The sequence below is a fragment of the Bos indicus genome, chromosome 7 (assembly GCF_029378745.1).
Source record: "Bos indicus isolate NIAB-ARS_2022 breed Sahiwal x Tharparkar chromosome 7, NIAB-ARS_B.indTharparkar_mat_pri_1.0, whole genome shotgun sequence".
In the NCBI taxonomy this organism is placed as follows: Eukaryota; Metazoa; Chordata; class Mammalia; order Artiodactyla; family Bovidae; genus Bos; species Bos indicus.
The window spans coordinates 14,234,333-14,261,651 of NC_091766.1; the positions used below are offsets into that span (position 1 = coordinate 14,234,333).

At 49.2% G+C, this 27,319-nt stretch overlaps 1 protein-coding gene across 2 annotated transcripts in view; it reads right to left on the reverse strand.

The window, feature by feature from the left end:
• The window catches only part of OLFM2 (olfactomedin 2), a 75,554-nt gene that overhangs the window by 33,693 nt on the left and 14,542 nt on the right, over window positions 1–27,319 (reverse strand). The window contains exon 1 of one of the 2 annotated variants that reach the window (XM_070792782.1): window positions 22,094–22,320. The exons of the other annotated variant lie outside the window; for it this stretch is intronic. Within the exon in view, the coding sequence (XP_070648883.1) occupies window positions 22,094–22,228 (135 nt within the window). The 5' untranslated portion in view covers window positions 22,229–22,320. Of the gene's footprint in view, window positions 1–22,093; window positions 22,321–27,319 lie in introns of those variants that run through there. 2 annotated transcript variants of the gene reach the window in all.

Consider the following 27,319-nt stretch of genomic DNA (forward strand, 5'->3'; position numbering starts at 1 on the left):
TGTGTCCATGTGGCCAAGAACACACGTGAGTGTGTAGCCAAGTACAGGCCTAAGTGTGCAAGCATCAGCAAGTGTATGGAACTGTACACATGAGTGTATAAAACAGGGACTGAGTAAGAGTGTGCAAGGCTCTGTAGGTGGGTAAAAAAAACGTGAATGTGAATGTCCAGGCACTGCACTGCACTGCACAACTCCAGGGGGCACTGTTCTCTGAGAACATATCCCCTAGAGCCGGGGCATTGCTGTAAACATGAAAGTATCATAGGGTGGGAGGCTGCGTCTGAATGCGCTGCCTTGGCTGGCTGGCAGTGTATTTGTGATTCGTTCTGTGCCCATGTGTGTGTGTGCAAGGATTTATACACGGCTACTGTATCAATGTGCATATATGTGCAAAGCGTGTTGCTGTGGGTTGAGGAACATGTATGGGCTTGGATGCTACGTGTGTGTGTGCTGCAGTGTGAATTGACCCCCTGTGTGTGATGAGTCTGTGTGACGTGAAAGCACTGCTCTAGTCTCCATCAGAGTGGTCGCAGTCAACACGGAGGCGGGCATGGCCACCTTGGGTATTCCCAAGCTGTCAGCTCTGCTGAACATGTTTCTGGGCTCAAGGGCCTGAGCTGGCTTCAACTTACATCCTAGGATGACCTGGCATTGGAAAATAAAATACACTTCCCCTCATCAGTCCTGGGACATGCTATGTCATTTACAATGGACATTAATCAGCAGTACTCCACGGTTTGAGCAAAGTGGCTCAACAGGTAGGGAGATCCCTGCTCTCCTCAACTTCCCCAAGAGAAGCACATTTTCTTTTTCTATCCTCATAACCTCTTCTCTGGTCTCAGGATATGGGGTCAGCACTGGTCCATCTCAGGGAAGTGAAAGAAAGTGAAAGTGTTAAGTTGCTCAGTCGTGTCTGACTCTTTACAACCCCATGGACTGTACCCTGCTAGGCTCCGCTGTCCATGGAATTCTCCAGGCAAGAATAGTGGAATGGGTTGCCATTTCCTTCTCCAGGGGATCTTCCTGACCCAAGGATCGAACCCGAGTCTCCTACATTTCAGGAAGATTCTTTACCATCTGAGCCACCAGGGAAGCCCTTAGTTCATCTCAAAACTTAGGTTCAACTCTGGCCCATCTGAGGACCTAGATTTGACCTTACCTATCTCAAGCTTGAACTGTAGCCTCGATTCATCCAGGACTTGGGTTCATTCCTGGGCTCCTAGGTCTCCTAGGACCACGTTTATCTTTGGTCTATCCCTAGACCGAAGTTCAGTCTTTGCTGATCCAGGGTTTGGACTTGATCCTAGATCGTCTCAGAGTCAACTGTGGGGTATCTTAAGACCTCATGGGTAAACCTTTGCTCTGCAGGGCTTGAATTAATCTCCAGTCTCAGAACCTGAGTTAAGCCTGTTCTGACTCAGAACCCAGCTTCCCCCAGGTCTATCTCAGGATCTGAGCCCCTCTTACCCAAGCTCAACTTTCAACAATCAGTGGTAAACCCACAGCTGACATTTCCTCTTTCTGAGCATCTCCTTATTCATGGATCACTTCCCCCAACAAGTGCTTAGGCCTCTTGAATGAATGTCCACTTCAAATGATTGGTGTGTCCCATGATTAATGAGGGTAGGGGGATTTTATCTCTCCAATGCCATTATCTAAAATTCACCAGCGTGGATTTTATGGGTCTTTCAAGGATTGTTGCAAGGCTTTCTTGATAAGCTATTACAAGCAGCATTAATCTTCAAGAGTTGGGGAGTTTACGAGAATCCATCATGAGTCTTAACTCATAAACACTGGAGTTGGACACCCCCTCCCCATCTGATCTGTCTCTAGGCTCAGAGGACCAGTCTGAGGCCAGGAGCTCAGTAGCAGACTTTGAAGAGGGCCTTCTTCATGGGTGTGTACGATGGGAATGAACCCCTGCACACTGTCATGGGGCAACTTGAGCTAAACTGGGAGACTCAAACTATTCTCCATTTTCCTCCAGTGTTCCCTGATCTCCCAGGGAGAATAACAGCCATAAAGTGGAACCTTTCTTCTCCCCTGACATATTTTACAATCATTTGCTCCATTCTGGCCCCCCGCTCCTGTCACAATAGAGGAGTTGCCCTTTATCTCAAAGATCATGCAGCTCTTCTTGCTTTGGTCCTCCTCTGCCTTCTTATGTTGTTGTTGTTCAGTCGCTAAGTTGTGTCTGACTCTTTGTAACCCCATGGCTTGCAAAGGCTTCCCTGTCCTCCCCTATCTCCCAGAGTTTGCTCAAACTCATGTCCATTGAATCGGTGAACCATCTCATCCTCTGTCGTCCCCTTCTTCTCCTGCCCTCAGTCTTTCCCAGCAGCAGGGTCTCTTCCAATGAGTCAGCTTTTCGCATCAGATGGCCAAAGTATTGGAGCTTCAGCTTTAGCATCAGTCCTTCCAATGAATATTCAGGGATGATTTCCCTTAAGATTGACTAGTTTGATCTCTTTGCTGTCCAAGGGACTCTCCAGAGTCTTCTGCCTTCTTATACGATCTCTTTTATCTATATTTATCTATTTATCTCATTCATTTTAAACTTTTTATTTTTATTGGAGTATAGCTGATTAACAATATTGTGATGGTTTCAGGTGAACAGCGAAGGGACGCAGCCATACATACACGTGCATCCATTCTCCCCAAGCCCCCCTCCCATCCAGGCTGCCACATAACACTGAGCAGAGTTCCCTGTGCTGTACAGTAGGCCCCTGTTGGTTATCCATTTTAAATATAGCAGTGTGTATATGTCGATCCCTAACTCCCTATCTCTTCCTCCCATTCTTCCCCCCGGCAACCATAAGTTCATTCTCTAAGTCTGTGGATCCGTTTCTGTTTTGTAAGAAAAGAACTTTCTCATTGGTTTTTAAATAAACGCAAGTCTCTCCTATGAAGAAACAAAACGCCTTACTTGTCTCCTCCTTCCATCTGTCTTCAGCTCCTCTCCTCCTCTTCTCAGTTGCCTACACTAACTGCCTCCGTTTCCTCACTTCCTGAACTAGCACCTCCACTGCTCCTGTCTAGTTTCTGACCCCATCATACCACCGACACAGATTTTGCCAAGTCCACCCACGGCTTCCATGTTTCTAAACACAATGGCCATTTTTCAGCCTGCCATCTCTCTTGACCTCTCATCAGGGTTCAACTCTGTTGACTTTTCTCTCTTTCTCTCCTTCCCTGGCTGCCATCACACATGTTTGCATGGTTCCTTCCCACCCTAGTCTCCTTTGCAGACTCATCTTCCTCCACCTGGTCATTAAATGTTACTCAAGATCAGGATAAGTCAACCTGAGCATGACAGATACTGTGGCCAGATAACAATTCTGTGCATTGTAGGATATTCAGCAGTATGTCTGGCTTCTACCCGCTAGACACCAGTCATATCCCCTTTCAGCTGTGACAACAGAATGTCCCCAGACAATGCCAAATATCTCCCTGGGTGCAGAATCACCTCCAAGTTGAGAACTAGTGCTCCAGACTCAGTCTTAGGCTCTCTCGTTCCCTCGATCTTTCTCTGAGGGTATTTACTCTTACCAAATCTCCTATCACTTGCATGTGTGTACAACCTCAGACCTCCAAAATACATATATATATCTGACTCCTTGATCCCCTCCCCCTCACCAAGACCCTTGGCTCTCAAAAGCATCTCAGTCCCAAAAATGCTCAAAATGAAAAGAAATCTTCTCTCCTGAACCTAGTTCAGATCCAGATTCCTGTGTTAACTTCTCCATCCCCTTCCCTACCCCCGGCCAGTGGTTCAGATGCCCAGGCATTATCCCCACCCACATTTCTACTCTCTCACTTGGTCTGCTGCTGCTGCTAAGTCGCTTCAGTCATGTCTGACTCTGTGCGACCCCACAGACGGCAGCCCACCAGGCTCCCCTGTCCCTGGGATTCTCAAGGCAAGAACACTGGAGTGGGTTGCCATTTCCTTCTCCAATGCATAAAAGTGAAAAGTGAAAGTGAAGTCGCTCAGTCGTGTCCGACTCTCAGCGACCCCATGGACTGTAGCCCACCAGGCTCCTCCATGCATGGGATTTTCCAGGCAAGAGTACTGGAGTGGGGTGCCATTGCCTTCTCCGCTCACTTGGTCTAGTTGACCTTAACTTCTAGATACTTTACAACTCATGCAGCGTTCTCTGCGCTGTATCATCACTCAATGGTCCAAGCCACCCTCACAATTCAGAAAGTCCATCTGATCTGTCTTGATCTACGCTTTCTCTTGCCAGTTCACTCCACACATGGGAGCCTCAGGAACCTTTTTTTTTTTTTTATATATTCCTTACTGCATTATGGTTTATTAGAGGATGCTGAATACAGTTTTCCTGCACTATACAGTGGGACCTTGTTGTTTATCCCTTCTGTAGAAAATAGCTTGTATCTGCTAATCCCAAACTCCCAGTCCATCCTTCCCCATGCCCCTCCCCTTTGGCAACCAGAAGTCTGTTCTCTTTATCTGCGAGTCTGTTTTTATTTTGAAGATAAATTCATTTGTGTCATATTTTTAGATTCCACATATAAGTGATATCATATGGTATTTGTCTTTCTCTTTATGACTGACTTCACTTACTATGATAATCTCTAGGTCCATCCACATGGCTGCAAATGGCATTATTTCATTCCTTTTTATGGCTGAATAATATTCCCTTGTGTATATGGACCACATCTTCTTTATGCGTTCATCTGTCAATGAATATTGAGGTTGTTTCCATGTCTTGGCTACTGTATATAGTACTGCTGTGAACACAGAGGTGCATGTATCTTTTTGAATTATAGTTTTGTCTTTTTATATGCCCAGGAGTGAAGGTGCTGGATCATATGGTAACTCTATTTTTAGTTTTTTGAGGAACCTCCATACTGTTTTCCACAGTGGCTGTACCAACTTACATTCTCACCAACAGTGTAGGAGGGTAGGGAACTTTTATAATGCTTACTGATGATATCATTCTCCCGACCAAAACCTCACTGGCAGATTTCTTTTATTCTTAGCACACAGATAAAACCCCTTAACACAGCCACGAGGCCCTGCAGGCCTGCCCTGTATTTACTTCTCTGCTTTCACGCTACATTGTCTCTCCCTTCCAGGGCCATCTTTGGTCTGCCGTATAGTTTGCCTCATCCCAGAGCCTTTGCATAAGCAATTCTCTCTGCCTAGAATACCCTTTGCTCTCTGCTTCAGATCTTACCTCTTACTTCCTCTGACTTTCCAAATTAGATCAAATCCCCTTATTAGACGCTCTTTTGACACCAAGAATCTTTCTTCAAGCTGTTATCACAGCTGCCATTTATATTTATTTGTGAAATTTGGTCATCACCTGTCTTTCTGTTTTGAAGGAGGCTCCATGCACTGCTTGGCTCACCATCTTATCCCCCAAGAAGGGCACATAGTAGGTCCTCAATGGTTATTTGTTGAATAATAATTGGATAAACGGCCACACTGCTTTCAGGATCAAGTTAGAGTGATGTGCTCTGGCATTTGAGAATCTCCATGACCTCGAGGACTGAGCTCTCAGTCCAGGTAAAGGTCAGAACAGAGACCAAAAGGCACAAGACGCAAAGTGGAGAATAATAATTCTGTAGAAGTGGGAAGTCAGAGGCAGGGATGACCAAGAGAAAACAGGCCCTCCAAGGAGCGTGGTGGGTAAATCTTGGGGAATGAAATGCCCTTCACAGAACTTAGAAGGGAAATCCAGGCCATTATATCTACCTGATTATTAATGGGCAGGGTGAATGGCACCCCACTCCAGTACTCTTGCCTGGAAAATCCCATGGATGGAGGAACCTGCTGGGCTGCAGTCCATGGGGTCGCTAAGAGTCGGACACAACTGAGTGACTTCACTTTCACTTTTCACTTTCATTCATTGGAGAAGGAAATGGCAACCCACTTCAGTGTTCTTGCCTGGAGAATCCCAGGGACGGGGGAGCCTGATGGGCTGCCGTCTATGGGGTCGCACAGAGTCGGACATGACTGAAGTGACTTAGCAGCAGCAGCAGACCCAGCTGGTATTTGGTCTGCTCTATTCACCACCCCCCACACCCCAACCTTTAGAAATGGTTCCCAGGTCTCTGGTCCTCTCCAAACATCACCCCATTTCTCTGTTCCTCACCTTCTCCTCCCCGACGTCAGTCAGATCCATCAGCAAGTCCTGATGGCTCTCCCCTAAGAACCGTGCCAATTTGTGCACTGTTCACTTTTCCAGATGCTTCTTTCCCAGCCCAGCCACCTCTGGCTTTTGCTTGGACTATTGCAGTCACCTCCTCCCTGATCTCCCTGCTTCCACGCTCACTCACTGGTATCCTTTCCCCATCACAGAAGTTAGAGGGATCTTTAAACAATGTGAATCAGATCATGGCTCCCCTCTCCACTGCAACTTATCCAGCAGTTTCTCATTGTATTTAGAATGGAATAAAACCCAACAACTCACTTTGGCTCGTGAGGCCCTGCATTAAGTGTCCCCTACCAACCTGTAAGACCTTAGTCCTCTCCTCCTCTTGAGTCACACAGCCCTCTTTCCAGAAGGCATGAAACTCATTCCCATGTCAGAACATTTGCACTGTGGTTCCCTCTCCTAGAATGCTCTTCTCCCAGAATGCTCTTCCCTCTCCCAGAATGCTCCTCTCCCAGTTTTTTCCCTCTCCCAGTATGTTCCTCTCCCAGTTCTTTCCCTCTCCCAGAATGCTCCTCTCCCAGTTCTCTCCTTCTCTCAGAATGCTCTTCTCCCAGTTCTTTCCCTTTCTCAGAACATTCTTTTGCCAGAATGCTCTTCCTCTTCCAAGAATGGTCTTCCCTTTCTCAGTTCTTTCCATGGCTGGCTCCTTCTCATCTGTCAGGTCTCTGTTGACATGTCACCTCTTCAAACTTCTAAGATGAATGAATTCTGGGGATCTAATGTACAGCATGGTGACAATAATTACCAACACTGTATTATATACTTGAAAGTCACTGAGAGAGAAATCTTAAATGTTCTCACCTCACACACACAAAAATGGTAATGATGTGAAGTGATGGAGGTGTTAACTAACTCTGGTGAAAATCATTTTGTAATACACGTGTGTATCAAATCATCTTCTTGTACACCTTAAAGTTACACAATGTTATATGTCCACTATATCTCAATAAAGCTGGCAAAGAGTCACTTCCCCAGAGAGCCCTATCCTGGTGTCTTGACAAAATGAAGTTCTCTGGTCACTTTCTTTTACTTGTTAGTTTCATTACAGCATGTATCTCTCCAAAACGAACTTGTTTATATATCTGCTTAGATGTTTGTTGCGTCTCCATGTAATATACATATCACAAAACTGAGGTAGACCCATCATATTCACAGCTGCATCTCAGCCCCTACAACAGTGCCTGAGACACTAGGCATTTAGTCAGAGTTTGTGGAGTGAATGCATTCATGAGTGAACGAGTGATGATGTCTAGCACTGCCTCCCTTCCCAGTGACCCTTCCAAGAGAAAACTTCTACTTGTAAATCCCAACTGAGTGGAAGACCTCCAAACCACACGTCCCCAGGCACCCAGGGTGTCTGACAAACTGGACAATAAGTGGATTCCTGACACAAGTTGAAAGAGATAAATTCTCTAGTCCAGGGAGATGGAATTGGAACATGGAGGTCAAGGCAATTAAAAGGTATGGGGGCCAGTGGGGCCCTGGAGCTGGAGACGCATGGCAGATCAGGGGCTGCAGAAACCAGAGCCATGACAGGCTGGAGTGAGGAGTGCAGAAATGAAGATGCCTCAGAGTAGGGGGGTGGACAGAAAAGAGGGTTTCCTCCTGAATCCATAGGAGCCCCACCTCCACCACATCCCTCACCCTAGTTTACAACTGCACAGTGCTGTTACCGGCTGATAATCTCTCACTTATTACCAGTCTCTTTTCTTATGTATAATTTTATTTATTTACTTATTTTTATTTTTGGTTGTGCTGGGTCTTCGCTGCTGCGCAAGCCTTTCTCTAATTACAGCAAGTGGGGGCCTACTCTCTAATTGTGGTGCTCAGGCTTCTCATTGTGGTGGTTTCTCGTGTTGCCAAGCACAGACTCTAGGGCACGCAGGCTTCCTTAGTTGTGGCTCCCGGGCTCTAGAGCACAGCTCAACAGTTGTGATGCATGGACTTAGTTGCTAAATGGCATGTGGGATCTTCCCAGACCAGGGATCAAACCCATGTCTCCTACATTGGCAGGCAGATTCTTTTACCACTGAGTCACCATGGAAGCCCTGTTACTGGTCTCTTTCCACTAAAATATCAGCTCCATGAGAGCAAACACCCTGTTTTTCTTGTCTACCTGGCGCCTAGTAGGTAGAGAATAAATATTTGCCAACTGAATTGCTAAAAAAGTGAGTGAATGACAGCTTCCCAAGTCCCTGAAGCCCCTGTTATTGGGTTTTCTGAGACTCCCTGTATTCTTTATCTAAAACTCTTACTTCACTGGGCCATATTAGGTTTTTTTTTTTTATTCCAAATAGATGCTCCAACATCCACCCATCCCCAGGCAGACAGACAGGAACTGTGATGTTTGGAGGCAAATGAGAATGAAGAGAGATGTCAGGGAAGAGTGCACAGTGGGAGAGGAAACCATGGCTTTAAAGGACTGACTCTCAGAACAGGAGAGAAACAGATGAAGCTGGAAGGCTACTGGGACACTATGATGATAATGCCAGGACTGAAATGCAGAGGATAAAGAATCTCTTTGCATTTCAAAAATATTCATAATAGGGGACTTCCCTGGTGGTCCAGTGGCTAAGACTCTGTGCTCCCAACGCAGGAGGGCTGGGTTCCATTCCTGATCAGGGAACTAGACCCCACATGCCACAACTAAGAGTTGGCATGCTTCAGCTAAAGACCCCTTGTGCTGCCACTAAGACCTGGTACAGCTAAATAAATAAATAATATTTTTTTAAAAAGAATATTCATAATGATGGTTCTATTCAGTGTTAGAGATAGTCCCTAACACACACGGAGCTCCACCTGTGCTGGGTGCCACTTTAAGCCATACCTGAGCATTAGCGGCCATAACTGGCCCTGATGGGAGCAGGGTGTCAAACAGGGGAGAATCTCAGCTAAGACAGCCTGAGTGAGGCTGGCTCGGGGCTCTGTATTTGCACTCGTGTAACTCGGGTCTCCTCCCCCATGGTTCTCCAAAAAGGGTCTGAAAAAGTCACTCATGCTGGCTTTGAGATCTCATTTTGCCAGGAACCCTGGGGAATTTGGTCGGGGGGTGGTCATTTGCATCCCAAATAGTGACATGTGGGTACTGGGGTCCACAGGGGGCTCTGTGACTGTGGACATCAGTGTTCATCCACAGGCACCTGTGAGCATCTGCATTCTGGACATGCATGGAACATCTGGACACATCTGTGACGAGTCATGTGCATGGGTGCATACGAGCATAAACTGAGGGGAATGCTGGTGTGCATCACTGCGCGAGTGCAAATATGCATGCCTCTTGCACTGTTGTCCATAGGTGTGAACATTCCCTTCATTTACACGTGTTCACAAGCATCTATTCCCATATGCAATTTGTGAGCCCACAAGTCAGTCTGCATAAGGACTCTTAAATATATACATATACATATTATACATACATGTGTGTGTGTGTGTGTGTGTGTGTGTGTGTGTATAGGCTTTCCAGGTAGCTAAGTGCTAAAGAACCCACCTGCTAATGCAGGAAGACTCGAGTTCAATCCTTGGGTCTGGAAGATTCCCTGGAGAAGGAAATGGTAACCCACTCTAATATTCTTGCCTGGAGAATCCCATGGACAGAGGAGCCTAGCAGGCTCACAAAAGAGTTGCCATGACTTAGCAACTAAACAACACAACATATCTTTATATAGATCAGGTGTACACTGCATACATGTTTATCTGTATGCCTCTCTCCTTGAGTCCTCAAGTCCATGTGCTACTGTGTAGCCACGTACATAAACGAACACTGCTTAATCCAGAAACTGCACTGCCACAGTGCCCATCACAGAAGGGAATGCCCCCTTATAAACGCCCATGACCCTGTGTGTGCTAATCTGCACAGCCATGTACGTATCTGTATGTCTAATCGGGAGCCACAAACATGTTACACATTTGTGTCCATTCAAGAAGATCCCTGCCCTTCCACGTATTAATACAACTCTCCATGTGCATTTGTGTCCAGCTGCCTGTAACAGCGAATATTTCCACGCTCCTCTCAGCAGGAACTGACATCTGTATATGTTCTGTCGGTTGCACTCTTAGGTGTCCTCAACTAATTCATTAGCATGGCAGTCAGTCCTGAAATATTCCTGCAGAATTTATGCTTTACTAATAAGCCTGGTGTCCTGCTGAGGTCACATGGCACTTTACAAGGGCTAATGGAGCCAGCTTCGGCCAGCAGGGCTGGGGATTCCTGGTCTCCTAGAATAGCCAGAGAATGCGTTCACCGGAATGAGCAAATTTCTCTTCCTTCTCACTGCACCAAATGCCCCAGCCAATGCCTGTCTGCAGAACTGAAGTCACATTTCAAGGTATGTTTATCACTCCAATGCTACCCTGGCATCACATTAAGGGGGGCATCATAGTCTTTGTCATTATACTGAAGGCTGCATCGCTGGTGGATGCTATGCTGAGGGCTGCCTCAACAGACTGTGTGCAGTGGGAAGGGACAGGCAGAGGTAAGAAGTAATCCCAAGGGACCTGGTGGGACTAGAGCAATGGAAGAAATGGGGACCCTGGCGCTACGCCCTGGGGGAGGGAAGCTACAGAGGAGCAAATAGGGCATCAAGACTTGGCACTCAGGGACTGCCCTGGTGGTCCAGTGGCTAAGACTCCAAGCTCCCAATGCAGGGGCCTTGGGTTTGATCCCTGGCCAGGGTACTAGATCTCACATGCTGCAACTAAGACCCAGTGCAGCTCTGGGGGGACCAGCAGGTCTCCAGCCTCTGCCTGAGTCTATGCACCCGAAGCCACCTTGCTCTTCTGGATGGATGGATAGGGCAGCGGGGAGAAGGCTGTTATAAATTAAACATTGAGACGCCATCTGAGCACCAGACTACCGTCGCCTCATTGGCTGGTTCTCTCCCAGGAGGCTGCGGGACCGCAGGGTGGGGGAGAGGGCAGGGGAAGTGGCTCGCTTAATTAATTAGTCCTAATTGAGATATCTTTGTAAATACCCCTGTATGGAAGGACACGATCCCATCATTTCCTGGGAATTTGCCATCTCTATTTGTCCGCAGCCCCTGAGCATCGCAGAAATGACAACAAAAGAAAAGAGCAGTCCAAAAGACTGCTGGAGATTTATCCGTGCTTCTGATGATGACAGCAGCACCGAGGGGTTGGGGGAGGAGGCTCAGAGATACACAGAGACCCAGGCGGAGTGGCAGGCAGAGAGACAGAGAGATGCAGGCAGGGAGAGATGGGGAAACTGAAATACTGGGCAGGAGGCGGCAACAAGCAATAGGGAGACCAAGCGACACAGGCAGAGTCAAGAAATTCAGGCTCTGAAATACAGGAAGAGGGAGAGACAGCCAGAGATGGGCGGAGAAACTTCACACCAGGGAAGACCAGAAGTGGGGACAGATGGACCACGGCTGGGCCAACAGACCTTCCTCTGCCTTTTCCCGCCTCGCCCGGTCTCCCCATCTCTTAGGCAAACTACCCACTGCAGCAGCGGCAACCATCAAGCCTGATTCCTCTTTGGCCCTTGCTCCCCTCCCTTTTGCTCTCCCTCCCCCAATCACTCCTGCAATCATCTTCCTTGTTCAAAATGAGCTTCCGCAGCTGTAGCCCAGACAGCTGTTCCATCTTGGAGCCAATGCTGGGTCCTGGTGGCTGGGTCCTAGAGGGACACCCTCCTGGGCAGCAGAGCGGGTGGGGGAGGGTGGAGGAGGGTTCAGGCTCGCCGAGAGCTTGGGCACCCACCCACCCTTCACCCCAGACTCCCATTAAAGCATGCCCCCCATCCCCAGCATCACCAGGGGTACAGACACTCCCCACTTGTCCCTCTAGGGCCTTCAAGGGCTGATGCTGGCCTGGCCCGTCACTGAATCCTGCCCAACATAGGTTCCAGCTCTGTCCTGTCTCAGGAGCCCTCTCAGGTCTGAGAATTTGAGCCTCACCCCTACCCCCTGTCAGGGTCCTGGACTGTGATATAGCAACTATGGCAATAATAGAAACAGAATCCTGGAGAGGGACATAGATAGACAGAGACTGAGAGACAGATGTGGCTTCCCACGCGGCAGAGCAGTAAAGAATCCACCTGCCAATGCAGGAGATGCAAGAAACGAGGGCTCGATCCCTGGGTTGGGAAGATCCCCTGGAGAAAGGAATGGCAACCCACTCCAGTATTCTTGCCTGGAGAATTTCATGGACAGAGGAGCCTGGTGGGCTAGAGTCCATGGGGTCGCAAAGAGTCGGACATGACTAAGCACACACACACATGGCATGGCACAAGATATAGACGTGGAAGAGAGATAGTGACAGACACACCAAGAGGCAGAAAGGACAGAACCAGAGACAAAAGAGACACATAAAGACAGAGACACACAGGAAGGAGGAAGGAGACTTACAGACAGAGGTAGAGACAAGAGAGAGATGGAGAGAAGACAGTGGGACAGAGACAAAGAGAGGCAGACATGAGACACAGGCAGACAAACAGATAACCATCAATATTCACTCAACAAACACTTTTTGAGGGGACTTCCCTGGTGGCCTAGTGGCTATTATTCCACACTCCCAATGCAAAGGGGCCTGGGCTCGATCCCTAGCCAGGGAACTAGATCCCACATGCTGCAACTAAGAGTTCACAGGTGGCAACTGCTAATAAAAGATCCTGCATGCTGCAACTAAGACTCGGTGCAACCAAATAAATACAAATAATAAACAAAGGAAAAAAGCCTCCATTTATTGAATGCCTATTATGTGATGGGCTTCCCTTGTGGCTCAGCTGGTAAAGAATCTGCCTGCAATGTGGGAGACCTGGGTTCGATCCCTGGGTTGGGAAGATCCCCTGGAGAAGGGATAGGCTATCCACTCCAGTATTCTGGCCTGGAGAATTCAATGGCCTGTACAGTCCATGGGGTTGCAAAGAGTCCGTCACGACTGAGCAACTTTCACTTTTTCGCTTTCTATTATGTGATGGCGATACACAGTGAAGACAAAGAGAGGAACAAAGATAGCTAATGAGACAAAGATATGAGAGACAGAGAGAGAGACACTTAAAAGACAATGTTTAAAAATAGAGAAGCATCAAGGCTGAGACAAGAGAGGACTGAGAACCAGCCTGGTCCCTCAGATCTCTCAGTGGCAACTTCTTCACTCCCACACACAAAGACACCCAACCCCACATCAAACTCTCTCCAAGCGCCTGAACCTCCCCCGGAAGGCTGCTTTTCTTCCTCGCCCAGCTTCGCGGCTGCTCCTCACTGGAGCTTCACAAAGAGGCGTTAGCCACCCAGGGCCAGAGGTGAGAAGGATGCTGGGGGGAATGCAGATGCCAAGAGGCAAAAACCAGAGCTTCCCTCTGGAAGAGGAGGAAGCCAGTTTTAACTGCACTCAAGCAGCCCCAAGGTTCAGACTACCCTCCCTTGGTAGCTGTCCATGGTGCTATTAGTGGTGCCAATTGGATGGGCAAAAGGCAGCATTTCAAGCCATTTCTATGTGCTGCGTCAGGCTCAGGTGGTAGTCAGCAGCACCCAACAGCTATGGTCCCTGCCTATCTCACCAGATCGTCAAACAGAACACCTGCCATTCCATCCCAACACCTTTACATGCCCTGTTCTCTTGGCATCTCTCCCTCCAAGTTACCAGCTCCGTCTTTACCCAGCTCTTACTCATCCTTCATGTCTCAGGGCAAACATCACCTCCTCAGGGAAGGTGGCCAGTCCCTCCCAACTTCCTGTCCTCACAGTTCCACATCTTCTCCTTCACGGCCCCACTAATTTTTAATTATCTAGAAGTGTGCACATGGCTATTTGCACAATTCCAGGTTCACTGTCTCCCCACAAAGCTTTGTGAGGAAAGAGACCTTGTTCACTGCTGTATCCCCTGCCCCCAGCACAGGACTTGGCACGGAAGAGCTCAGAGGTTGCTAGTCGGGGATGATTGCTTTCTGGTTGCAAGATCACTTCATACTTTAATGTGGGCTGCTGGCAATGTGCCCGTTTGTTGGACATCCATTCAAACAGAGACAAGTTGAGAAACAAAGACACAAGGGGAAAAAATGTTTTAAGAAACAGACATTTCTGAGGAATTCTCCAGCAGTCCAGTGGTTAGGACTCTGTACATTCACTGCTGAGGGTGAGGGTTCAATCCCCCATTGGGGAACTCAGATCCTACAAGCCACGATGCCAAATTAATTAATTAATTAAATAGAAAAGAGAAAGAAACAGGCACTTCTGAGCCATGGGAGAAGATTGAGTTGTTGTTATTCAGTTGTTAAATCATGTCTGACTCTTTACAACCCCATGGACTGCAGTGTGTCAGGCTCCCCTGTCCTTCACTATCTCCTGGAGTTTGCTCAAACTCATATAGTCACAGAAATACTCAATTAAGGCTCAGAAGTTTCACTAGCAGAAAGAGGGGGCAGTAGTGTCATGGGGCAGAACTGAGACCATTCAAGAAATACCTACTGCCCCAAATGAGACAATTCCAGTAACAAACAAGAGGGACGAAAGTTTTTGCTTGCATGGCACTACCGTTCTGTTGGTGGAAGACAGTTACCAACATGATTTCAGATCAATATGAGTACTGGGAAAAGAACAGAATAGGTTCAAATAATAAAGTGGGGGGCATTTTAGCTGGGGAGGCCAGGGGAGCTCTCTCTGAGGAGATAATGTTTGAGCCTGAATCAGAGGGGCGAGAAGGAGCTGGCTAGAGAAAGGATGTTCCCAGAAGATGGGAACAAGTTCCAGAGGCAGAAACAAGACTAGCATGGGATGGAAAAGTGGTCCTTCCTAGATCTGCAACTCAGGCAGGCAGGGATTTGTGATAATAATAATAGCTAACCTTCACAGGCTCCTTCCATATGCCAGGAACACTGCTAAACACAATGCTATACAGTGTGTGTGTGTGTGTGTGTGTGTGTGTGTGTGTGTGTATATTTTATTGTTGTCCCCATTTTATGGATGAAGAAACTGAGGTTTACTGAATTGGGCCAGGTAAGGAGTTTAGATTTGGCACAAGAGATGGGGAGATTTTTAAATGAGACAAATTTCACATTCACAGTCTAGAAGGATATGCTAACAATTAAGTCTCTAGAAAAATGCAACAGGCAGCCTCATATTCCTTTCCTACTCCGAAGTCCTCCAGGTTTCCCATTCTTTGACACTCAGAATGAAGTAAAGGCAGACTTCCCTGGTGGTGCACTGGGTAAGAATCCACCTGCCAAGGCAGAGGACGTGGGTTTGATCCCTCGTCTGGGAGGATTCCACATGCCATGGAGCAACTAAGCCTATGCACCACAAGTATTGAGTTTGACCTCTAAAGCCCACAAGCCACAACTATCGAGCCCATACGCTGCATCTACTGAAGACCGTAAGCCTAGAGCCTGTGCTGCACGAGAGGAGCCATCACAATGAGACGCCCTCGCACCGCAACAAGAGAGTAGCCCCCACTAAATGCCACTAGCGAAAGCCCTCACCAGCAAGGAAGACCCATGCAACCAAAAATAAAAATAAATAAATAAATAAATTTTTAAAAGAATGAAGTATAGGCACCTCTGGCCAAATCCCATCATGACATGGTCCCCCCCTGGCCACTTAGGCCACTTCCACACTCTTCCCATCCTGGTACATATTGGTGTTTAATAAATAGCTGTTAAGTGAATAAATGGGATGCCAGGGAGGGTGCTGAGCACCAGAGGGATGGTGACTCAGGTGCTCAGTTTTTCTGAACTGCTTGCATCTCTGTCCTCACCAGGAGGCTCCTCACCTCCAAGCCTTCGTCCCTGCTGCTCCTTCTGTCTGGAGCCCCCCTGCTCTGTTTTCACCTGGCCAATTCCTTCTCCACTTTAAGACTCAGTTGGACATCACCACCTCCAGGAAAGCTCCATCACACCCTGGCTGATTTCAGTGCCCCTCTCCTGTGTCCCCGCAACACTCTAGAAATATCCCTGTCTCCAGGCACACCATGACGTGTCACAAGTACTGCGGATGAGACAGTAATCTGATTGAAGTCAGGGCTTTATTCATCTCTATATTCCACAGTCCAGGACCCTTCCCAGTACAAAACAGGTACTCAAATATTTCCTGACATATTGAGGTGTTTGAGCAGAAGCTGTAGTCCACAATTATGAGCAGGTGAATAGGCAGGTGCGGGTGAAATCCACAATACTTCGCCTCCTTGGTTCCTACCCTGGTCCAGTCCCCATCATCGCTCACCTGGACCAGGGCTGTGGCCTCTTCCCCAGTCTCCTGGCTCCTGCCCTTACCTCCCACAGTCTGTCCATCCTACAGGGGCCAGAGAAAAACTGTGAACACCTGAGTCATCATCCCTCTTGTGCTCAGCATCCCCCCAGCCTCTCATTTATTCATTTAAAAACTGTTCATTGAACACCAACTGTGTGCCAGCCCCAGTGCTAAAGCACAGGGGCTACAACAGTCAACAAAAATGGATTAAAAAAAAATCTCTGCCCTCATGGAGTTAGCGTTTCAAGGGGGAGGATCAGACAACAAAATAAATAAATCAACTACACTGTGAGCAACAGAAGGTTAAAACTGCAATGCTGAGAGCTTCCCGGGTGGTCTAGTGGTTAAGAACCCACCTGCCAATTCAGGGGACAAGGGTTCGATCCCTGGTCCGGGAAGATCCCACATGCAGTGGAGCAACGAAGCCTCTGTGCTGCAACTACTGAAGCCTGTATGCCTAGAGCCTGTGCACCACAACGAGAGAAACCACCACAATAAGGATTCCGAGCACTGCAACAAAGGGCAGCCCCCTCTCACTGCAACTAGAGAAAGCCCACGTGCAGCAAGGGAGACCCAGGCACAGCCAAAAATAAATAAATAGTTTTTTAAAAGCGCAATGCGGAAAAGGAAAGCATGAAAAGACAGATAATGTGCAACAAGTTGCAAGTTAAATCTAAAATCCTTGCAAGTCCCTCTCCGCCAAACATGATGTGGCTCCCACCACCTCCCTGCCCTCATTCCTTCTAGCTTTCCCCTTCACTCACTCTCCTTCAGCCACACTGATTTCCTCACCGTTGCTCCAAAATTTCCGACATAGTCCCACCTCGGGGCCTTTGCATTTGCTGTTACCTCCACTTACTTCCTTCAGATCTCTGTTCAAATGTCACGTCCTAAGAGACATCTACTCAATCTAAAATAGTCTCCCCAAGACTCTCCACTCCCCTTATACTGCTCTATGGTTCTTCACAGCACATTTATCACTCTGTGTGTGTGGGGGGGGTGAGCTTGGTCGCTTTAGTTGTGTCCAACTCTTTTTGACCCCACAGACTGTAGCACACCAGGCTCTTCTGTCCATGAGATTCTCCAGGCAACAATACTGGTTGCCATGCCCTCCTCCAGGAGATCTTCCCAACCCAGGGATTGAACCCTGCATCTCCTGCATTGCAGGCAGATTCTTTACCACTGAGTTACGGGGGAAGCCCTGTATCACCATGTATATATTATCAATTTATCTGTGCACTTATCTATTTGTCCCCCTTCCTGCCCTAGAATATCAGTTCCACCAGGACAAGATATCTGTCTGTTTTGTTCATGGTCATATCCCTGCCACTTGGAAGAGTGCCTGGCACATAATAGGTGCTCAATAAATATTCGTTGAATGAATTAATGAATGGAGAGAATGTCCAAGAGAATTCTTGTTATAGAATAAGAGGAGGGGGCATCAGTAGTATACAGCCATGTTTAGGGCTCTTCATAAATATTTGGCCACTTCTCTCTGTTCCAGGTCATAGTAGGACCTCCTGTCTCACCCTCTTTGGGGTTAAGCATACCATGTGACTTGTGCTGGCCAATGAAATGTGAGCAGAAGTAACATGGGGTTTCCAGGGGAAAGCTTTAGGAAGCAGTGACGGGGGCTACGCCGTGCCTTGCTCTCCCTGTTTCAATGATCAGGTCACTATAGAGCCTCCCTCATTCCAGGTCCCTGACTACCACCGACAGAGCTCACCAGCCAACATGGATGCATAGTGCAAGCACAAAATAAACCAGTGCAGTGTTAAATCACTGAGTTGTGAGGCCACTTGCTACAGTCCTTCCTTGCCTCAACTGACTGTGCATTAGGGTCCTTTCCCCACTGAAAACCGTCAAGAAAAGACAAGGATTCCGAACTTTGGTTCTTACTGGGAAGTCCTCAAAAATAGCTGCCAGACCATCCCTGTTTCTCCCAGGAGGAAAAGGGTCCTCCCCAAACAGAATATTCCTCCTTCATCTCCCCTTCCTTCCCTCCATCCCTCAAGGAGGAGGGGATGGACAAGGGCATAACATATAAGATGCAGGTAACTCACTTCAGGCCCTGGAATGACGGCAGCCGCTGGCAATGGAGCTGACAATGCTTGGTCTGGCTCTGAATTTATGACCCCCAGGTGAGAAACCATTCCGCTGAAGTCTCCCATCCCACAGGGATGGTTTATGGCTGGGAGTTGGCCAAAGGTAGTAGCAGAGGCAGTTCCCCCTCCCCCTGTCTTCCAGAGATGGTTTGTAACAGCATCTCTCAGAATCTCTTAGCATGCTAAGCTGTTTCTCTGGATCAGATCAGGGAGGTGAAGAATGGCCAGAGGGTCTGGGCTCGTCCCGTCCTCAAAGAGACCCTTTTTAAAGTCAAGCACCAGCATCCAACTGTCTGCTTCAGGACCGGGAATTCTCACTACCCGGGTTCCTGAACCCCTCAGCTTAACCGTGTTGCTGCTATGTACCTTCCCACAACTCTTCCCTATTAAACACCTACTCTGTGCCTTCCATTTGTTCTTCAATTCTTATGAAGGTGGATTACTGATTTAGACACTTGACAAATATTTATTCCATGTCTATTATTTGCTTGGCTGTAATGGCAAACAGAGAAGCCTCTCCTTACTGAACCTAGCCATTTGTTTTTATTGGAAGGTGGAATCTTTATGAAGATGCAATTGTTGATTCAGCCACTTGACAAATACTTATTGTAGGCTTACTATACATCAGGTCTTAGGTTTCAATAATGAGTAAAACACAGATGTCCTCATGGATCCTGTGGTTTAGCGGGGACCCTGCTTGACGAATGAGGATATTGGAACTTAGAGAGATTAAATAATTTTCCCCAAGGTCATAAGACTGGTAACTTGTAGGGCCAGAATTCAAACCCAGATTCATCTGACTCAGAGTCCTGCCACTGAGCATCTACATCCCAGGCACTGAACTGGGATTTTCAGGCATACATGCACTTGTCATAAAGAAAGTACTCAATAATTTTATTGAATAAACAAAAGAGTTGGATGGATAGAGAGATGGATAGATGGAAGGATGGATGCATGGAAGAATCGATTAAGAGACATATAATGAATAATAGGTGAATGGAAGATAGATGGATGGAGAGGTGGATGGAGAATCAAATGGAAGGATGAAGAGATGAATGGGTGCGAGGATGGTTGACTGGATGAATGAATGGATGGATAGGTGAGTGGACAGATGTATGGGTAGATGAAACAATGAGTATAAAGATAGTTGGATGGATAGGTAGATGAAGGGATGGATGGATGAGGACCTGGATGATAGACCTCTTACCCACAACAGTTCTGTGAGGTAGACATTATCATTCCCATTTTATAGATGAGGAAACTTCTGCCTACAGTGTCATGTCACTGGCCCGGAGTGCGAGTCATAGAGCAAGTTGGGGGAAAGTCTGCATTTCAATCTATGTCTACAGACTCCCAAGACCCTTTCTAGAGCACTCTCATGTCACAGTCTCCTTCTAGGTCCTACCCTGAGTTCTTTGGCATCTCACTCCATAGAGCTCTTCTAGCAAGGCTGAGTGAGACTGAGGAATGGGGATGGGGATCAAGGATGGGAGGACTATTAGCTTTTAGTAGGTAACTTCATGGAAGCATTGGATCAAGGTCCTGTCAGCTACAGATAGGCTAGAGCAGAGACGACATCCAACCACACACACCCTCACACTTACAGAAAAATTGACACACACAGGAATCCACCCACACATACAAACTAGGCACACATACCATTCCTAAATAAACACTTGAACATATAGCATGCACTTCTAAAGACAGACATGTTCACATTTATATGCACATGTACATATCTGCAATGACATATTTACACACACAAAGTCATAATTCAGAGACATGCTGTTACACACTTACGTACACATTCCCCAGACATTACCCATATGCTGTACATGATACGAGCACACGTTTACACTGACTCATATTTTTTAGATGGTAAGGGAGTGGAATAATCCAGCTTCTGATTTCAATGAGACACCATCTCCTCCCCACCCCCAAAAGGCAACAGTAAGAAGTCTGTCTCAGAGTCATGTAGACAAACATATGCACACATGCAATTACATACATGCAAACCCACAGTCAGGGACATACAACTGCAGATACACACTTAGACACATCCACACCCAGACACAGTGAGTACCCAGGGACACACCCACTCCGTCTGGAATGCACCCTTACATACAGGCAGACACATCTATGCCCTCACGCCAGCAAAGCACATGAACTTTCTCTAACCTCCACTCACACACGCCCCCATACACACACCAAAACCCACGCATAGATAGATACACCAGGACATCGCTTGATGGGATTGACACACAGAAAGACATTGTTTCACACACTGACTTCAATTCTGAGAATTCAGACTGAAAGCCCTCACCTGGGCCAAGCCCAGTGACAATTCCTTCCAGGGGCTGATGAAGCCTGAGCACAGGACACGGCATCCCTGCCTCTACTTGCCCGCAACCCTTGGGAGCAAAGACCTCTTTCCTTTCAGGGTGGTGGCCATTGGAGGCTCAAGAGGGGAGCTGATGAAGCTGGGGGACTGTCAAGCAGGAAAGGGAGATCCCATGAATCCCAGATCCAGATATTGGGAGGAGTCCCAAAACCAGACTGAAAAGGGGAAGGAATGAGGGGTATGGGGCATACCTAGAGGAGCCTGAGGGAAATTTGTCCAGGAAGATGTCTCCCCAGGACACCAAGACCACCATTATTAACCCTGAAGGAGCTCCCCCCCCACACACACACACATCCTGCCCTCTCTCGTTGCGCCCCCTCACCCCCAGCCAAATTCTCTGACTTGGGAAGCTAGAGGATGAAGGTGATAGAAGAGAATAGGAAGGTATGGGGAAGGCAGCAAACCTGGAGTTTCTGCGGGCAGCACAGAGTCCCAAGCCCTGCTCTCTGCACCCCCCTCCCCCAGAGTCTGAGACCCCATCTGCCTCCTAGGGTTTCAGCACATGGGGAGACAGGTAATTAGAAGGGAGATGCTGGGGGGTGGGGCGGAGGCTGCACAGGGGAGAGGAAAGGAAACACAGAAAAAAAGAAACACTAAGTCAGAGACAGCTCAACAGAGACTCACAGAGAGGGGAAACAGAGAAACAAACCAGAGGAAAAAGAAATCAAGGAGACAGAGCGAGACAGACAGGGAAACACACAGAGAGAGACAAAGATACAAGAGAGGGAGAGAGACAGACTGATAGACACACGGGACTACTCAGAGACATGAAGACACAAGCAGGGAGAGATTGTGACAGTGGAGACGCTCTGAGACCCCGAGATTTGCCCATTCAGAGGCTGGGTTCCTCCCAGACCCCCGAATCTACCCTCCCTCTTCGCCCCATTCAGCCCGGACCAGGCTCAATTCCGCAGCCCTTGCTGCCTGCGCCCCAGGGCCGGAGCGAGCCTAGTACCTTGTCGCCACTCGGACACTGCACATTAAGCCTAAGAAATAATCATAACAATAATAAAGGCGCCGCGGAGGTGGCCGGGGGTCCCAGGGCGCCTCCGCCTCGGCGTCCAGCCCCCAGCCCAGGAAAGGCGCCCCCGGGGCCGGGCGCGCGGGGAAAGCAGGGGGGCGGGGGCCCCCGGGGGCTGCGGCGGCGGCTCGGGCACCACGCCCCCCCTCGGGAGCGCCCCCTGCGCGGCGGCCACTCACGATTTTCTCGGAGGCGCCCGCACGGGACACGGTGCCGTTGAGCCCCACGAGCGAGGGCAGCGTCTGCGACATCCAGTTAGTGACCATGGCCATGGTGCTGAGCACGGCCCCGATCTTGAGCAGCGGTACCGACATCGCGCCCCCGCCTCATGCCCCGCGGCCGCCCGCCGCCTGGCGCTCCGTCCCTCGCCGCCCAGTCGCCCCAGGGGACGCGAGCGCGAGCTGGGGGCCGGGCCGGGGCCAGGCCGGCCGGGGGGCTCCGGGACGCGGGTTGCGGCTCTGCGCGCCCGGCGGGGCTCCGCTTATAAAGCGCCGCCTCGGCCCCCCCGCACCCCCTCCCGCGCCTCCGCGCCGGGCACTTCCAGCCGCCGTGACGTCACGGCTCCGGCCCAGAGCCCGGCAGGGGGCGGGGGGCGCCCGGACTACACCCCCCCGGGCCTGGCCACCCCTCTCTGCGCGGGACCCACCCATCCCGCGAGGGGCCCCCTCCGGCGGCCTTCCCCACCTGCCCCACCCCCACCGCCGCGGCATCCCGGCCCCGCCCCCAGCGGTGTCCCCGCCCCCAGTTACCCCCCAACCACCCCAACCCCAGTGAGGTATTCCCTGGCCACTCTCCACGCACAGCCCCTCTCTTAGACCCCCGGGTGCTTGGCCAGCGTCTAAATGGGCACCCGCCCCACCCCGACCATCCAAAGCTGGCAGGGGGCGGTGAGAGGGGGGTGGCCGGAGTCACAAGTCCCTATCCACCTCCTGCTAGGACACCGACACCGGCTCCCTAAAAACCGAGAGACCAGGCATGGGGCGGGGGGACTCTGGTGCGCTTCCTTGAATGGGAAGGCCAAGGGTCTCCTTTTCCTTGGGGAAGGGGCACCCCGGTACCAGGACCACTCGGGACCGCTTGGTTGTTTTCGGACGAGGGAAGCCTAGAGTGGCGCGTCCGAGACCAATAGATGTGACTACTTCAGGAATGGGGTCACTTTTGCAGCAGGAGGACCCGCCGCCCACATGACTCCAAGGGGCGGCATGGCTACCCCCGACGGCTGAGACAGGAACTAGCCTTTTGCAGACAGTCCCAGGCGGGTCTCCACTCACAATTTGAACTTAGGGTGAGGGCGGGGAACTGATGCTTCGGACCCTCCTCCAGACCCCAGGGACCAGCTCCCGGGCCCGCCCCTTCGAAGGAGGGGGGCGTGCAGTGCCCCCCCCCGACTTTCCACCCACGCACCAGCCGGCGGCGGGGGCGGCCAGGCCGCCAGGAGGAGAGCCCTGCAGGTTTTAATTTCCTCTGTTTTCCCTGCACTCACGCCCCCTCCTGGCGTCCCCGCATCACCTCGCGTGGCCGCCGCCACCGTCGCCTTCAGCCCGCGGCCGCCGCCGTCTGGAGGCGACGATGACTCAGGCCTTTCCTGGGTAGTGGCCGCTCACCGCCCTCGGGAGAAGCGCTGGGCATGGGGGGTAGAGATGGTGGGGGTCTTGACAATCCTTTTTTTCTGAGCTTAACGATCCAGAGAGGCAGGTTCTGCCCTTATGTGACCTCAAGCAATGACCTCTCTCTGTCTCAGTTTCCTCATCTGCAAAGTGGATGGTTTTAAGGATCTGCAGACCTAACACCTGTAAATGGCTCCCATGTCCTGACAATCAAGTAAAAGATTTATTGAGCATCTACTATGTCCCAAGCACCATGACAACAGATTTTAAAAGCTCTGCCTTTGTGGAGCTGAACATTCTATAGCCGACAAAGGTCCTTCTAGTCAAAGCTATGGTTTTTTCAGTAGTCATGTACATATGTGAGAGCTGGACCATAAAGAAGGCTGAGTGCCAAAGAACTAATGCCTTTGAACTGTGGTGTTGGAGAAGATTCTTGAGTCCCTTGGACTGCAAGGAGAGCAAACCAGTCAATCCTAAAGGAAATCAACCCTGAATATTCATTGGAAGGACTGATGTTGAAGCTGAAGCTCCCATACGTTTGGCCACCTGATGTGAAGAGTCGACTCATTGGAAAAGACCCTGATGCTGGGAAAGACTGAAGGTAGGAGGAGAAGGGGACAACAGAGGATGAGATGGTTGGATGGCATCACCGACTCAATGGACATGAGTTTGAGCAAGCTCCAGGAGTTGGTGATGGACAGGGAGGCCTGGTGCGCTGCAGTCCATGGGGTCACAAGGAGCCGGACAAGACTGAGTGACTGAACAACAATAGGATCAGACAGACAACAAATGGGGGTGGAGAGGAGGGGACATATGGACTAAGTAGGGGAGTAAAACTTTAATCGAGGTGGTTGGGAAAAGTGACATTTGAGCAGAGACCTGAAGAAAGTGGAGGGAGCCATTTGGATATCTGAAGGAAGAGCTCCAGGCAGGAAGCATAGCAAGTGCAAAGGCCCTGAGACAGAAGCAAATGTTGAAGGAACAGGAAAGATGCCAAGTGTGCAGGTTGCAGCAGAGTAAGTTGGGGAGAGATGGTGCTTGTAAAGCACTTTGCTGCTTGTCTGGGACATCGTGTTTCATAAATAGCTGACATTGTTATTATCTGCAACTGATAATGAGCTTTAGAAAAATGAGATGTCTCTTTGCCTACTTGTACTACAGCTTGCATTTAGGAGTGCTGAACACTTTGCAAATACACTTGCTGAGTACTGGGTGAAATCTCCCATGAAAAGTACAGCACCTTCCCTATTTACAAGAGGGAAACCACTCAGAGAGGAGCCAGGAGATAAATTTGAGCCCAGGATTGGAACCTAGGTGGGTCTGATTTCAGATCCCCGAGCCACTGGGCTCCAAGCCCTCCCAGTTTAAAGAATTTGGAACAGGATGATACTCTCATTCACTAACTGTTGGTGATGCAGGAAACAGCACTAGCTCCTTCCAGCCAAACTCCTTCAAGGAGTGGTCTACACTCACATCTATACTTGCCGTCTCTGCTCCCTCACCTCCCATTTCCTGTATGTTTCCCACAATCCTCTCACTAAAGGACCAGTGGCCCTACAATTTGTTCATCCCACAGCCTCATTTAGTCACTCTCACAAGTAAGCCCTTGTGGATCATTCCCTTCTTGAAAGTCATTTGTCCTCTGAATTCAATGCTGCACCATCACTGTCTCCTGCCTTCTTCCTAAATGTCTCCTGAGGCTTTGTCCTAGGTTCCTAGCCCCTGTCATTCTGTATTCTGTGCCTGAATCATCCATCACACTCACTCCTAGGGTTTTGGTTCCATTCAGCACACTCCCACCTCAGGACCTTTGCACTTGCTGTCTTCACTATTAACACAGATATACACGATGTTTGTTCTTTTTTTTTTTTTTTTACTGTATTTATTTATTTTGGCTGTACCATGATATGTGAAAGCTTCCCTGTTGGCTCAGATGGTAAAGAGTCCGCCTGCAATGTTCAAGACCCAGGTTCGATCCCTGGGTTGGGAAGATCCCCTGGAAAAGGAAATGGCAACCCACTCCAGTATTCTTGCCTGGGAAATCACCATGAACAGAGGTGCCTGGCGGGCTACAGTCCATGGGGTCACAATGAGTTGGACGTGACTGAATGACTAACACATGTGGGACAAATGGCATGTGGGACCTTAGTTCCCCAACCAGGGATTGAACCCAGGCTCACGACATTGGAAGACAGAGTTTTATCACCACTGGACTGCCAGGGACGTCCCTAACTATATTTATTAATTTATTTGGCCATGCCACCTGGCATGAGGGATCTTAGTTTCCTGACCAGTGATTGAATCTACACCCTCTACAGTGGAAGCGCAGAGTCCTAACCAATGGATGGCCAAGGAAGTCCCTGTGGTTTATTCCTTTATTTCACTTATATTTCTGGGCTATCATTGTGTAGGTCAGAGCCATACCCTACCTTTCTCCAGAAAACTACATTTCCCAGGTTCTCTGGCACCCTGGCTTCCTGGTAGTCCCACCCAATGAGAGGCCCTGGAGGGAGACTGGAGACTGGAGAGTGAGGAGGAAGGGAGAGGGCCAGGGTATTTCTTCTTTCTCTGCTTAGGGTGGCAGTGTGCATTCTGACAGTGGCCACACCTTCTCTATGATCCCATGATCCCAGCTCCCACACACAAGCCTCTTCCTCATCACACCCCTCCTTTTGTCTTGTCCCTCCAGTAGCTTTGTGCTGTGGCTTATTCCTGGATTCCCTGATCATTCCATCAGTTTGGCTTCTCAACTCTTCCATTTTGAGACAAACTAATTCTCCATATTATTAATACACTTCCTCTCTTTGAAACACCCAGAGTGGCTTGCTTCCCTGCCTGGACTCTGAGTGATCTGACCATTGTATCTCGAAGCCCTCCCCTGGCCCCCCGACTCCAGCAGCACCTCCAGCACCACTACCACCTCTCCGTCCCTTACTCTGCTCTACTTTTTTTTTGAACAATATCTATCACCATGTGACATTGTATTGTACTTTTATTTGTTTCTGGTCTGTCTCTTCCACTAGACTTTCAGCTTCACAAGGGCTCCTACATGCCTGTGTTTTCCACAGCTGCATCCTTACAGCTTAGGATAGTGCTTGGCATATAATAGTAGGTGCTCAAGGGGCTGTCTGGGTGGCTCAGTAGATAAAGAATTTGCCTGTAATGCAGGAGCCACGAGTTCAATTCCTGGGTCAGGAAGATCCCCTGGAGGAAGGCACGGCAACCCACTCCAGTATTCTTGCCTGGGAAAGCCCATGGACAGAGGAGCCTGGTGGGCTACAATCCAAAGGGTCACAAAAAGTTGGACACAACTGAAGCGATTGAGCACACACGCACGCATGCACAGGTGCTCAAGAAATTATTGAATTGACTGAATCTACAACTGAGACTCCCAAAGGTATTTCTACAGGCCGTATCTCCACCTAGAGCTCAAATTCCCATGCCCATCTCCTCCTTGCACATCTCCACCTGTGTCTTTCATGGGACTAATCACATATGACATCCACCAGACAAACCTCAATCAAAAAGACGGGCAGAAGCAGGTGCTGGTGATGATGTGAAGAGACCAAAACCTCTTGCTAGTGGAAATATAAAATGTTGCAGACTTCTCTGATGGTCCAGTGGGTAAGAATCCACCTGCCAATGCAGGGAACATGGGTTCAATCCCTGATCCGGGAAGATCCTATATGCTGCAGAGCAACTAAACCCGTGTGCCACAACTTGAACCTGCACTCTAGAGTCCCTGCTCCTCAACAAGAGAAGCCACCACAGTGAGAAGCCCCTGTACCGCAACCAAGA